Genomic DNA, 15463 nt, shown 5'->3' with positions numbered 1-15463 from the left:
TCATCTGCAGGTAAAACTCTAAAGGGAGTATTTTCTTGAAGGAGGGTCTAGAATATCTGAGAAGTATATTCCTACATAATAAGCTTCTCCATAAAAACATCTGTATTTCAGGCACTCTAGTATTCACACAAAAACCAGCATTGCTTAAAATCATGCACTACAGAAAATTCTTTGACTGCAACACTTTGCACTAGCACAGAACAGTGGTAGCTAGCTGCAGCCAGCTTGCTGTAACAAACATGAAAGCAGTCAATCAGCATCACTTTTGAAAAGCATGGCTGTATGACAGAGCAGGCATTTAAGGCCTTTTGCAGCAAAGTTTCACCAAATCTTTCATCATTCCAGCATGCCACCTTTAGAAGTTGTCCTTTTTGTCCTTACACTGAAAAGGATTATGAAAATGTAGTGAACTTGAGAAACAAGCCCAAGCTCTTGGAAGATGGTTTTGAATCCATTTTCTTCCCTGTGTGAACATACTGAAGAGATGCATGGGTAGAAAGAACTAGGGTAACCTGGTCTTGCTGAAAACCAGGTTTTTGACAGTCAGTAATGAAAACTGTTTAGCTATCCCCAGCATTAAAGAAAAAGAAAATAAATTTGCCAAAGCTAACACAGTCACATGAATCTTCATTTTGCCTCCCTGGGAACACAGCTACAGCAAACAAGAGAGGTCAAGAGAAATCTGATTTAGAAGAATACATTTCTGTTCCACAAAGGTATTCCCCAAACAATTCCTATCTTTGCTGCAGGAAAAGAACCCAGAGAAACTCCCCTCCCACCATGTTTCAAGAGAATAAAGCCCTCATAGCTCTTTGTACTCTCAGCCCTGTTTGCTTATCACTTACAGCTCAGATAGATAGCTGCAATTCCCACCGGCTTTCCAGAGGAGATCAATTATCCCACCTAGGAACAAAGCATCCAGGAACCACTTATAGTGCTTTTCAGAGAAGTAAGAGGAGAAACTGTCCCATCCCTGGCAGAGGGACTGGCAAGGATGTTCTGGCAGCATTGGAATACCAAATGTTAGACTTGTTCTAATAAAGACATTTGGCTTGCAAGACAGGATTTTTCTTTCTTTGTTGAGCTGATAGCTACATGCTGCCTGCCTTGAGGGTAAAACAGCACTTGTATGGGTGCAATATTTTGTTGGCAGAAATATTCTCTCTCCAGGAAAGCCCAATCAAAGCAACCAGTGTATGCAATAATAGGATATACACCCTTTGAAGAATTATACCCCTTCCCAGGAGGGTAAGCTATGTAAATATAAAAAGGAAATAATTCTACTCTGCATGAAAGCAGATCCTTGCCCTGCATTGCCAAGGGACTGAACTTAATAACTAATCCTCTGCATCTCGTAGCGGAGGCAGAACTCCAAGCCACAGGACTGTGCTGGTGTTGCAGGAATATTTCCCTGGAGACAGTAGCTCACAGAAGAGATAAGGTACATCACAGCTTTGGAGTGACAAGATTGCTATCGCAGCCTGTGCCTCATTACTATTTCCAACCTTCAGCACAGATCTATGATGCCTTTCCAGGATTAGCCTACTTCTAAAGCTAAAGAAAGTCTCTCTTAATTTACAGCCTGTTACTTATTTAACACCAGAATCACATTAATTGAGAGTGCCTTTGGACTATCCCAGCATTTTAGCAGCACAGTGTACTTGGAATATCTCACAGGACTAGAGAGAGTGTACAGAGCAAAGCCAAGTGTGATACTTGGCTTAAACAGAGCACGTTTTAGGTATACAAACATTTTGGCGTCATACCTAGAAGCACAGAATCTGACATTGCCTCCTTTTTTAAAAATGCTGGGGCGTTTTTTGCCACTGAAGATTCCCATGAATGGTCATCTTAATAAAATTATTATAATCTCTATATATGGCTTCAAATAATGGAAATACAAAAACCAGAATTGAAGACAAGTCAGCCCCTGAAGTTCTGGCCTAAGGATCCCCTGCTTTGTATTCTGGTATAAAACCTACATGCAACAAAGCGTGTTATAATTTTTCCAGGGGCCAAAAAACGTTTCTAAAATACATTCTTTTAGGACACGAACTCAGCTGAAACAAAAGTAAGTTTGTTACCAGAAGTACACACAGGCTTCTAAATATGTATTTTGATATCAGAATGATTATTTTGCTACTTGCATTCTTTTCCTCACCTTGGCACTTCCCTCCCCCCCTGCCCTAATGAAACCGAAAGGCTATTTTGAAACAGAGGAGATGGACAGCTACGGTGCAGCATTAAAAACTACTGGCTTATAGTTAACTACCAGTAATGAGCTTCAGCTATTCACCCTGAATTATTCTTCTAAAAGCAAAGAGCTTAAAACTAATGGGTATCTGCTTCAGCTCAGAATAATGAGGACACTAAAAAAGTATATAAACAGCTAAAGTATGTGCCAGCTATGCAAGCAGAGAGATCCCTTCTACTCTAATTGAATGGGCAGTATACCTGCAGCATAGGCAAGTCAGAACAACACATCATCTATCATGCTGGAGGAAAATTAATAGGTATAAGAACAGTGCATCCCCCAAGTGATTACCCAGCTCCCCTTCAATGACTTACTTTCCCTCTGATCCATAGCTGTTCATGCTGTCCTCAATGGACTCATGGCTGGCTTGACGGACGGTCCGACTGGGCATCTCAACAGCCAGCCCAGTTTCTGTGCTCCTTTGGATGGCTCCTTTCAGTCTCCGACCATCCCCATCTATGAACAAAAGGGGAGGAAAGAGTCAGCTACTGCTAACACAGCCTTTCACAAGGACAGAGTCAAGGAGAAGCAGACAAGGTCTATCAGATCAGCCTGGCAGCTGGGCAGCACTTTTGTTACTCAGCCCTGCTTCATCAGCAGCTCCCGGTCATCTTTGGAACAAACCCAGTGCTCCAGCAAGCCAGGGCCCAGCAGAAACTCAAAACATACAAACCACCCTACTTACTCCAACCATTTGCATCAATTAATTATGCATCAAGCGCAGATGCATGCAGGCACACAAGCTGGCTATATGTGGAGCTACCCAGTTTGGGAACACAGCAACCGTAACCGTGGCCGAGGCACACTGTCTGACCATGCCTCAAAACCGTTCCTAAATCCCATGTTGCTGCCTCAGATTGTGCAGAGCAGCAAAGAGCTGCAGCTCCTGGTGAGCACCAAGGGAGAAGATGGGAGGACAAGGCCAGGCAGCACCAGAGGTGCTGCGAAGGCAGGAGCCCTCCCAGATGGGCATGTCTAAAACATTCCCTGGTGGGACATGGAAAGGCACTAGCAGTGAAAAACCCTGGAGAGGACTATTCCCTTTGTACACACCCTCGGCCACCGTGCAAAGGGAATTAAGTAGGTTCTGGTTCCTCCTGGGTGCAGTCTTTAGAGGCTCAGCCCTCTGAAATTAACAGCTGCTATTTTCATCCTCCATCTCTAGCAGTCTGTTTCTCAGAACAAACCATGTTATGTAATGAATATGTAATGAATACCATTACTATTAATTGCTTTAACTGGTGTTAGGAAGCTCCAGATTTCATCCCACATACAGCACTCATCCTGAAACACATCTGCTATAAGTTTTATGAACAGAGTAGAATTATCTAAATCCTTTAAAGATGCCTGTCCATTAACCCAGATTCAGGAAACACAGTGCTCTCAGAAACCCACCACCTTTTTGAGTACCACCCCTGGAGAAGAAATGACTCAGCTACTGAGTCTAGAGAACTCAGGATCCGCAAGTATTAAAGAAAACAAGTCTTTCCCAATTACTTTTGAAATATGAGGATATCTGTAAGAACCTGTCTAAAATATACGGAACGTTTTTATTTGTGTAGCAGGCTGCTTGACCTAGAATACTTTTCTTTAGATCTTAGCATGAACAGGCACTTAAAAAAAAAAAAAAATAAATCAGTAAGATATCAGAAATGCTTCCTAACCTACTTCTCAAATTATACCTACACTGAAATGCAAAGACAAAAGTTCTCCTATAAATACAGTTATAAAGTTCCTTTTCCTCTGGTATCATGAGGTTTCCAGCTGGATAAATGTGTTGGCCCCAAGGCTCTGTGTACCAGCTGCTGTCCTCACATATGGTGCAGCATGTGTATGCATGTCCCTATGGGCTAAGAGGATAGAATATGCATGTTCTGGGTTAACATTAACTACAGTGTGTGTTGTTTGTGTGCCTAGAGCAATGTATGAAGCACATTGTATAAAATCAGGAAGTTGCACAAACATAAAACATATTTTTAATGTGCTTTCAAAATCCAAACCTTCCGGCAAGAATAGCAATAAACGCATTAATACAAGCAAAGCCTCATGAAATGGCCTTACCTATTTCCTCAACCACTGCCCAACAGTTCCCTTTCATGCACCTCCTACAAGCCTTGTGCAGCTTTCTGGATCCTCTGATGGGGTTTGTAGATTCCTTTCAGAGAACATCACACAGCCTTGCAGGCAGACTTGATGGTCCATTTAATTTGTCTCGCATTCACCTCCACAAACAATCTTTTAGTCATCTACATCCATCAATGCCCATCCCTCCCTCACGTGCACTCTCAGAACACTCATCCTTCTGCATCTTTTAGGTTAGTCCTTACAAGAGCCTTGGTAGGCAACCACAGTCAAAGTAGCAAATAACATAAATGCAGGAAACAAATTAAAAATGCCCCCTTGCCCAACTATGCAAGATCTGTTTTTTTAAAAAAAATCATCTCTTATTTCCCCAATCTAATGAGACATTCAAACTTAGAAAACTATGCATCCACATCTGACAACAAACAAGAGTCTTGGGACAGAGCAAGGCTTTAGAGCAACACAAGGTGCTTTCTATTAGCAATCTCCTGATTCAAAGCTAACGACAAAAAGCAGAAGGGCCCAAAGATGAGAAAAGGCAGAACCATGGAAGACAGTTAGTACCAGAGCACTGTTTCAGGAATGATTCAGCTGGCACGGGGCAAGTTTGTCTGTAGCACCACATGCACAGCTTTCCACTGCTGGCTTTCTATGAGTGGGTGGTTTTCTAGTATTCCCGATTGCTTTTACAGCTATGACACATGGATATTCTTATTAAAAAAAAAGGTAAAAAATCGTAATGGAGAAACTCTGGAAAACAAGACAACAGGAATAGATTACAAGAATCCTTCATTCCTCTCTCCTCTTCCAGAGATGCACAGCAACTCCTGCATCTCAAACCATCTCCCATTATTCTGGAGGATCCCTTTTTGCCAAAAAGGCAAGCTCCCAAACCACCAAACCACTGCAGCTAGACTCAAGACTGAAACGGCATAAGAGATCAGCATAAGCACCAGAGATGCCATCAGAAATGGGATATAGGTTCTTCAACTACCCACATAAACCCTTGAGTCAAACTTTACCTGTAGTCAGCATGTAACAAAAATACAGTGTTTTAACCCCCTCAATTGGGAGAGAAGGACAGATGAGGAGTAGCACACTTGGAAAGGGTCAGCACAGAAAGGGAATAAATATGGAGAAAGCTACAGTGCTTGCCTGCGAACTGAAAACATTTCACAAGCAATCGTCACCTACTAGCAACCTTCCCTGGTCAGTATGGAGCACTGCATAGGGGCTATGTCTCCTCCCTTACCTGAAATCTTGTGCTTCAACACCTTTGCAAACCAAGAAGGTAAATGATATGCATCTATGTGGATTTTGCCTAGCAAACCCACTTGTCCTAATTTGATCATTAGCAGTATCTGGAACAACTAAGAGTAGTATCGGTATTTTCTGCAGTGTCATCAGATTTATCCCCTGCACCTTTCCCAGTTAAGGAGTAAACGACAAAGGTTAAGCAGCCAGTCAAGCCTGCAGTGCAACATGCTGCTGAAGAGCAAATTCTGCTTCAGAATGACCTTGGGAAGAAGAAATTTTTTGCTCAAATATCCAGGATGAAGATACACAGCACCTTGCAGATGCCAGGAACCAGAAGGGACCAGCAAACACTTTGCCAAGTTCTCTGTGTTGACAGGCACTTAGATTTTGCTCTGTTCAGCCAAAAAAAAAAAATTACGTTTGGCTAAAGAATATCTTCTAAAAAGCTAACCACTCTGGATTTGAAGATACTGAGAGATGAAGAATCTGCCATTTGCCTGTGAAGTTTATTTTACTACCTGACATTTAGAAATGTGACTGAAGTTTGTCTGGTTTCAGCTTTCACCCATCAGTTTTTTTAAATGCCCTTCTCCACTGCGAGGGCTGCTTTGTGTTCTTGCTATAAAGACTCTTCTGCAGTGTAATCAAGTCATCTCTCAATCTTTTTTGACAAGTTAAACAGACTGAGCTCTTTATACTTCTCATGCTCTGGCATTTTTTTTTTATCCTGCACTTGAATCTTTTTAATGACCTCCCCAGGTTTTAAACGCCCTTTTGAGAACATGCACAGCAGAACCAGAAACTGCAGTTTAGTGCAAACATGTACAGTGGTAAAAATCAGGCTGTACTCTCATCTTCACTGCGTCTGCTTGCACCTCGCAAGACCACAGTAACCTTTTGGTATAGCATCACACCTCGCTTGGACGCTGTGCAGCCCCTGCCTGCCCTGCTGGTATGACCTTGTAGAACATTATATTAAGAAATATGTAAGAAAACACATTTTATTTTAAAGAAGACAGCAAAAAGTCCAGATGGCTCTATGCAACTCTCCCACCCTCAGTACTATTTATTATCCTGCTAAGGTGCATATTGCCTGTGAATTTAGCGAGGCTTAAACTCATGGCTGCTCCAAATGAAATGGAAACACTGAATAGCACCAGGCCTTCAAACGAGCCTCCTGCCTTTGAGGCTCTTCCTTGACAATTGCTTTTTGAGAAGTGAAGTAAGTTTTTAATCTATTTACCACGATAACATCTTTTAGGGTCATGTTGTTCTAGGACAAAACCCTTACATACTTATCACATTTACCCAGATACCTGCTTCTACTAAAACTTGGAGGAAGAAAAATGTCTAAGAAGACCCATTTTCCCTAAATCCTTCTTGACTGGTATTAATTATATTTCCATAACGTTGCTCTTTATTAATTGGATCTCATTATCATGTTTCCCCTAATTCTGTCCGTGAGCGACATCAGACCAACTAACCAAAAGTTCCCTCTAGACAACCCAGTAATGGATGAGGAGGAATGGGGTGACCGTGCAGGTGCCCTGCGTAGAGCAGGGCATCTTTTGGAGACTTCCCTTCCTTGTATCTATTTTCAGCTGCCAACCACATCGAGAGGCAGCTCTTCTTGAGGATGAAGTCACTCATGTGGCAGAACTGACTGCCACCAGGAACTGTATTTGCCTTAATCTTGGGGGGTGGAAAGTAAAGAGTGGCATTGTCTCCTTCTCATCCCCAAGGAAAGACTTGCCATTTCTCGTGTCCTCTTCTATGTCAAGTCTAATGCACGACTCTCTGAAGCCCTTCCTCTCTGCTACTGACAGGTCTCTCCGTGCTCAGAGACCATCAAGTCTTGAAAAATCTATGCTAGTTCTGCAGTAAGGCATCACAAGGTCAGGATTATATAATTATTACTCCTACACGGAATTACTCTACAACAGATGTTGATGTTTGAGGGACAGAGTGTGCTTTTTTCACTGTTATCCTTACACTCCTTCCTCTCTTGTCGCTTCCTTTTCACCCACCTAGGTACTTGGTACCACCTTCCTTCTCTTTCCCTTTTTGTTTTCAATTTTCTCCTCCGTGTTCACTCAGTCTGCTGGATGCTACCAACGCAAAACGAAACCAGCATGATGCATGTGCAGTGGACCCTCCCATACTTTAGAATTAATTGATATTGATTTAACCCTGAAATTAGGAATTGACTGAATTTCAACTCTATCAGCTTTGCTCATAAATTAACCAACTGCTTCCAAGCATAGAACTTGTTCGTACCCAAAGCACATGGCCAGGCAGCACCAACACAGGCCATCTAATACACACCAAGGGTTCAGCAAACAACCCCATTACCTTTTTTCCTTCCCAGTCTTCACCTTGGGTACAAGGTGGAAAGGAAGGGAGGTCAGCTGGACACTTGCATTCAGGTTGCATTTGTTCCTACTGCAAAGCTGTAGACAAAATAACATTTTATATTTTCCAGGAAGGACTAGTCCAAGCCTGAGCAAAGAGACTGTATTTCTATTGCTTTTCTTACCCAAGCCAAGCAGTATGCATTGATTTGCATCCATACATGCTGCAGGGTATCGACCTAGGCATGCTCTGCTCTCTGGCTTCACACCTGGGTTCCTCAGCAAGTGAATTATCTGCTTTGCTCCAAAATGAGGCCCGGGTACAAACCAGCACTTATGAAGCACGGAAAATTGACAACCCCAGAGGGGAAACAGAAAAACCCATTTGACAGAGTCGATGCACACTTCAGAGCACGTTGCAGATCACGTAGAAGCAGAGGTGAGCCAAGATGAGGGGGACGGACAGCATCATGCATCTGCAGTCAACATCCAGGGCTAGCAGGGGCTGGGTGGGACAGGACCTGACCGCCTGCGAAGGAGATATGCCCCGAGCTATGCAGCAGTTTATGCCAAATGTGCCTGCTCTATCCGTGGCTCAAACGTGGTCTCACAAACCCTTTCAATTCCCACAATCACTAACTTCACTCTTAAAGTCAAAATCGAAAAGTTGATTCTTGCTCTTCCCCATGAAGATCTGACTCAGAGAAAAGATGACGCATGTCAATTTGGGGCTGAAAATGAAGAAGGGAAAACACCAAGCACTCATCCAGATATTATTACCTGCTGAGATTAGGAAGAAGGTCCCCAAGCCCAACAACTGGTCTTTGGCATATTTGTGGGTAAAAAGCAGCAGCAGGATTCTCAGCTCAGCACCCTGTGAGACTGCTGAAGCGCTGACCATTTTACCTACTACTTATTTTCAAAAACTGTGAGAGAAGAGTCAATGTGTTAGATTCTCTGCTTCAAACTTTGTCACTGCATTGTTGTTCTTAATGGCTTTAAAAATAAAAGATTGTTTTCTGTTTAGTTAGATGATGAATCCCTACAGACATGTGTTAAGATCTGTGTGCCATGAATCAATTCTGAGATGAATAAAAGAATTCCATTGTTCAGCTTCAAAGGGAAAAAATAAGTCTTCCCACAGCCTTGCATGAATATCCAACACCTGCGACAGCCTGGCACATGCTGAGCAGAGCGGCTGTTGGGGTGGGCATCACAGGCCCTTTTATATTGGTATCTGTGTTCAGAGCAAGTCATGCCACTCTCCTAAGGAGATGCTACTGTTGAGAGGGAAAAAAAAAAGTATATATATATATACTGGATTGTCACTTCAGAATGCAGTTTAACAAAATGAACTCAATCTCATCATGCCTGGCAAGCTCTGACATCCTGCCAAATATTCCCTACATCGACATCCTAATGGAGTGTGAATTATGAGCACCTAAAGAGAAGCAGTTTGTACTGTGCTCCAGAACATGCCAGGCTATCATCACAGCCTGAATAATCCACCAGAAACGACAGAAAATGGCTAGGGATAAGCAGGGGCACTAATCAGGCTGTTTGCTTCGTTTCCCTTGTCCTAGTTTCAGACACTAATAAAATCACACCCTTTCTTTCCAAATTAAACAGAAAATCTTCTGTGGGATGGGGAAAAAAAAAATTCAACATGTTAATTCTTAATCTGTGCAGATTAAGTACATCCACGGGGCTGGGAAAGGTCATTCAGCTCTCCTTGTGAGAGCCAGAAAGCAGTAAAATTAGCAACTATTTGTATTGCTGTGACAGCTACAGACCCCAGCTGAACAGAGAGCAGGGCCAGGACACCTCACCTCCGTGGGCAGCCTATGGAGATGCCAGCAAAACACCTCCTCCGAACTCCCACCTGTAGCATAGTCACCAACACGTCCCACTGCTCCTGGGCCACTATGGTATTTTAGCACAAAAAAAAAAAAGCTTTCTCCCATCCTAGCCTTCAACCCTGCCTCTCCTGGCCCACGCTGACAGGCAGTGGTCACACCTGTATGAAGAAGTACACACATCAAACCAACTCCCCCTTGAATCCGTAACTTTTTTTTCTTCTTCCTCCTCACCATTAAAAGACGACCAGAAAAATCACTCACAAGGTTATTTTTATTAAGTGAGCACCTGGCAGCAGTCTCGGAGGCTGCCTTCCCTTCTTTACCCACTGAGCTTGAGATGCACAACTCTGTCCTGCAGATGGGCGACTCATTACATAGCTGTGCATCGCACGGGACCTCTGCAAGTCTTCATAAAGCAACAGCCCTGTTTTTAAAGCCTAACAGTAGTTTAATTTAGGTAGGACAAAGCTAACCTTCTTCCTCTTCCTTCCTATAAATGCTAAAAACAGAACACAGATCTGACGGTCCCCTGCACAGCCTGTCCTTCCCTCCCACCACCCCAGAGATATAACCCTGGGAGAAGAGCATTTTGCCCTCAATACCTCTCCCACCTCCCAGGTGTGGGCAGGGGAAGCACCAAGCCCCCCATATCAGTTTTTAGGCTTGCCTATAGATCCTAACAACCCTGCAACCCAGCTGAGATCCACAACTCCTCAGCCACTTTCAAGCGGCTTTTTCTCCTCCAAGCTGGTCTGACCTGCAGTTTGTTTTAAATCCAGCTATGACTGTATTTAAGCAGGTCCCCACCCCAGCAAGATGTTAGCACCTCTTGTAGCATGGGGAGAGCACTGCTAAAGCATTGATTTTGTTTCCTGCCTTCATGAGATCCATTTTCATATTTTAGATTAGGAAAGCATGAGATATTTTTTCTGTTCCTTTCGAGGTTAAAAACAACTAGTTCCCATGATACTATTTTTAATTTTGACCTTTTTGGTAATTCATTTATATAAAAAAATTAAATGGCCAAAATTTTAATTTAAAAATGTCTAAAGAAAAAGTTCTGCAACTAACGTGTACCCAGGAAAATTACTTTGAGCTTTTTTATCTTCGCTGACAAAAAAAGGGAAAGATAACAATCCAAAAGGTAAACATATATATTCCACTGTCAATGACTTTTCAACAGATTTTTTGACTACCATAAAACCTGTTTAGCTTTTCACCATAAGATAGTTACAGTACCATAACACTAACAAAAACATTTGTTTCTTTCAGAGTATTTCATGGGAACTACTTTGCAGCTAGATCCAACTCTTCAGAATTCTTTCCATGTCTCTATTTTGTTTGCAGCAGCAGGATCCAAATAGCTTCATCTGATGGCTGCTTCTGCATTTTTATTTTTATAAGAAAATGGAACATGCTGCCCCCTTCTCATCCCCCAATCTGCCATGCTTTGCAGGAGAGTCTGATTAAACGAAATGTCCATATGCATACAGAAAATACACTGCTGTAAGATTTCTTCAGGAGCCTAGCAATGAAACCCGAACACTGCCCCGGCTGCAGGCCCCAGTCTCTGGGAAGGGGACTGCTGATGCTGCACCAGTCATCCCTGGAAGAGCTGTGTGTCTGGGACACACACATCCCAGGCCTTTCTCCATCTTCTACTTTTTTTGTACTTGGGCAAGGGCTGCCAGCTTAAAAAAAAAAAAAAAAAAAAAAAAAGAAAAAAAGAAAAAAAAAGTACTATGGTATTTATAATACAATAAAACATATATATATATATATATATACACACACACATTCTGACTGCACAGCAGTGAGGGGATCCAATCTTTGCACTTCTTAGATTTTGTGGCTTAAGCCTCAGTACGAGTTTAACTCCCCCTTTTTGACATTTGCCCACCTGGGAGGCTCCAGGGGCCTGCTATCTGAGTGTATGCCAAGTGAAGTAAAGTTTAAGTGATGGGCTCAGAGAACAGGTCCATTTGGCACAGCCACGGGCAATTAATAACAATAACTCATTTTATTTAAACTACTGCATTGTCATATTTATTCCCTGGAAGGTTGGGGGAAATGTCAGACATAGTACCAACAACTAGCAGTGCTTTAAGACAAAACGTCTTCAGCTTAAAACTCTTAAAACTTTGCCAACTATGAAGAGCTGGGCACCAGGAAAACATGAAAAGCTGAAAGGTGGGCAGCTAGTTTGTCTGGACTTTCTTCTTGTTATTTCATAAGGAGAACCAGAGGTAGACCTGATATGTGTCCTTGTGGCTGGAAGTCCTCCAGACTAACAGAAGTTCTGAAGCCCAGGTCAGGATCTCTACTTAATTACCAGTGAGTTGAACCAGAGCACTCTGTCCTAATTCTGCCGTCCATCTCACACTATTAATAACTCTGAGGATGTTGCTTACGTCCAGGATCTGAAATATGAATGCGCCTGAGCTGTAGAAAACCTCTCAATTTAGAAGAGGATCACAAAAATGAGGTGACTTCATAAAAATAAAGCAGATAGAAGGCATCATTGTAAGAGAAGGATGGCATGAGATGAAAGAGCTGCCCTGCCTACGCTTCGCTAAGCCAGGAAAGCTTTGCACGAGGCCGTTTGCCCCCCCCGAGCCTGCCCGCTCACTAACCATACCTCCTGGAAGGGCCCAGCGCCCCGCTCACCGCTCAGCGGCTCTTGGGAAGAAAGCAGTGGGCAAAACAACGGAAGCAGCCTGTTTGCAAGCTGGGTTTTCCTGTTGAAGAAGAGTGCTCAAGTCATGAGCCTCCTGAAGCCACTGAACTTCTCAGAAGAGCTGACACACCTTTCCATCCAGGGGATTCACAATGCTCAGCTCTAGCGTTCTGCTTTCACTCAGAATGCTACTTTTAAACTGAGATTATATACGAGACCTTTTCTTCTGGGGGCACTAGTCTGGGTCTCTCTCTCTACCCAGAGCCATGTTTTCACAGCATTTGTAGAGTCTGCATATCTTCCATTTCTCTACCAAATGTGGCTGAAACTGGGAAATATGTGCTGCATAGAACGATGAAGAGACAGGAGAGGGTGAGGACTGGGCTCTGGCTTAACTATTGAAAAATAATTGCCTCTCTTAACTTCACAGCTAAGCAGGTAAAGTTTAGTTTTGGTACAGACAGAACTCAGGGGGAAAGAGCTGACAAGGCCAGATTTATTAACAAGGTTTTTCCCTTCCTTTTGTCCCATTCAAGCTCTTTTAGGAGTGAGCGGCTTTGTCAAGACCACGTGTGCATGAACACCAAGAGCGAGCAATGGTCTTGGAACAGTGAATGAGTCATGCAACCTTTTGTTCATTTGTTATAAACACAATTAAAAAAAAACAGCCACATTTCTTTAACAGGCATGAAGCCACAGAACCCTGGAGTCATTCATAAACTAGAATCATGGTGCAGAATAGTGCTTAGAATAGCATTTGATTTGTGTTTAGCTTGGGTTGTAATTACTTCATCATATTTTCCTTAAGGAAATGAATGATCAAATTCACAAGGAGTTGACTTTAATTATACACACTGCTTAATAACTTGCGTCCATTTGGAAGCAATTATTTGATCCACTGTGGAAGCAGAGAGGGGGAGAGATGATGGTCTGGTTTCCAGAGAAGTCAAACAACTCCAGGCAATTTCACCAGATGATACATCTGTGTCAGGCTTCACCAAAGGTGCATTTGCATAATACCTGTAGCAAATGCTGAAGGAAGGAAGCCAGCCAGCACATTTTTCCGCTCTAATTCTACACATTGCTTTGACTCACACAGAGACATCCTTTGACCAGTTCACAGACACGCAGTGCCTGTCGTGCCAGGCAACTTCCACATCCCACCACAGGTGCACTAAAGGGAACCATTTTCTTCCCAGGTGGTACAAAGAACAGTACCAAGACCTCTGCTTGCATCACGCCTGCAATGCTGAAGCAGCAAGCGCGGAGAGCGACTGCGTTTCCTGAAAGGCTGGGGAAGAGCCCAGTGCTGTCTGGCACACAGAGAGAAGATCTAGCACAGCAGCAGCCCAGCTTGCTCACAGGCTCTTCCAACTCTCGAACGAGAGCTCTGCTCTTGCAAATGGATCCACTGCACTCGTACTGGTTCTCTTGCACAGATCCCTTTTCAGGATCCAGGATCACCTTAACACAGCCCAAGTGCCTGGTTCTGCTTGGGTGGAGAACACCCTGCCCCTGACGACTGTGATAATTTGGCTGCGGGCATCTCTGGACAGCTTGAAGAGAGGGTCAGGCTTCCATGCCCAGAAGCAGGACAGGAGCAGCAGTACCTTATGATGTAAAGTGATTCAAGAAATTAAAGCGGTCAAAGAACTGGGTTTCATCACATAGGAAACAGCCCTGCCAATCATACATCAGAAGCATTTTCAACTGGTGACAAGACGAGCTGTTAAACGTGGAAAACACCATCCGATACCAAAAACAGAGGTGCTGAAGTTTAACTCGCACCCTCCTAAGAGAACAAAAATTCAAGCAATATTTTCACAACCCAAACCCTGAAAAGATGCATGCAGACTCTCATCTGAGTGAAACTCTCCCACAGACGAACATGGCAGACACATAACTGCCTCCTACATATGTTTTCTGCACACACAAAAGCAGCGCTCAGATATAAAAACACCCCAAATTATTTGAAATCAATTGGGAAATTCAGTTCATTGTTTATCTAAGAGTCCTGAGCTTCAAATAGAGGGGAAAAAAAGCCCTTTGGCCAGAGCTGGAAGATAGATATAATGTCTTCACATCTCTGCTGAAAGATACTGGGGAACATGGGAAACCAACCAAAAGTATCACGCCTGTTTGAAGATTACTGAGGATTAGAGAAAAAAAGCCATCAATGCGGTAGATTAATACATTTTAGGAACAATACCCATATCTAGTTTTCTCAATTACCAACCATTAGATGCAGGAAGAATTGATCCTTTGTCAAGAAGAGACACACTATGGTGTTAATATTGTACTGAATGGAATTTGTGTTTATCATCCATAGTGTAAAACAGCTGCACACCAGCACAGCTTTGTGAGAAGTGGATGGCTGTTAGTAGCATGGCTACCCCATGACATGTACATGGCAGCAAGTTTACCAAATTCCCATGATTTGTGCCAAATATTTCTAAATACATTTTGTAGAAGCAGCAATGATAAACAAAATGCTTTAGAGCTGATTTTCTCTCTCTACAATGAGAGCAGAAAAGAGAACAGGTGAAGAAGAAATAAAAGAGAAGTATGGACTTGTGACACAGGCAGTATTAGTCTTGCAGACAGCCACTGGCAGTTCAGGAAGATCAGACATGCATTACAGAACAGTAGGTATCTTTATTTAGGAGTGAAAAAATAGTTTTAACGTAAGTAATGAAAAAAAAAAAAAACGAACACCATGTTTGATGGGAAACTCTTTGTAAGATGTGCAGGCAACAACTGACCAACCGTAATGAAACCAGGTCAGAAGAGGAGACTGTACATTAACCTTCCTTATGAAGCACCTGTGTCTGCATAACTTACTTCCTTCTTATACCTGCAGTTAACTTGTACATTTCTGTTCTCATACTTAAAGACTGGGCTGACATAAGGAGGCCTTGGCACTTCTTGAGGTGGTGCTAGCAAGGTCGGGGAAGTCCATTTCAGATGCAGCACAATGCCCTCC

The 15463-nt window shown here is 42.9% G+C and overlaps 1 protein-coding gene across 1 annotated transcript in view; it reads right to left on the bottom strand.

Annotated features, from left to right (window-relative positions):
- Nucleotides 1–15463, bottom strand: part of RIMS4 (regulating synaptic membrane exocytosis 4) — a 59881-nt gene that overhangs the window by 21613 nt on the left and 22805 nt on the right. Inside the window, exon 2 of the mRNA XM_042800997.1 lies at nucleotides 2569–2710. Coding sequence (XP_042656931.1) covers nucleotides 2569–2710 — 142 coding nt within the window. The remainder of the gene's footprint in view (nucleotides 1–2568; nucleotides 2711–15463) is intronic.

The sequence above is a fragment of the Tyto alba genome, unplaced genomic scaffold (assembly GCF_018691265.1).
Source record: "Tyto alba isolate M040663 unplaced genomic scaffold, T.alba_DEE_v4.0 Super-Scaffold_33, whole genome shotgun sequence".
Classification (NCBI taxonomy): domain Eukaryota; kingdom Metazoa; phylum Chordata; class Aves; order Strigiformes; family Tytonidae; genus Tyto; species Tyto alba.
Note: the sequence above shows the minus strand (reverse complement) of the source record. Positions and strands in the feature narration are given on the sequence as shown.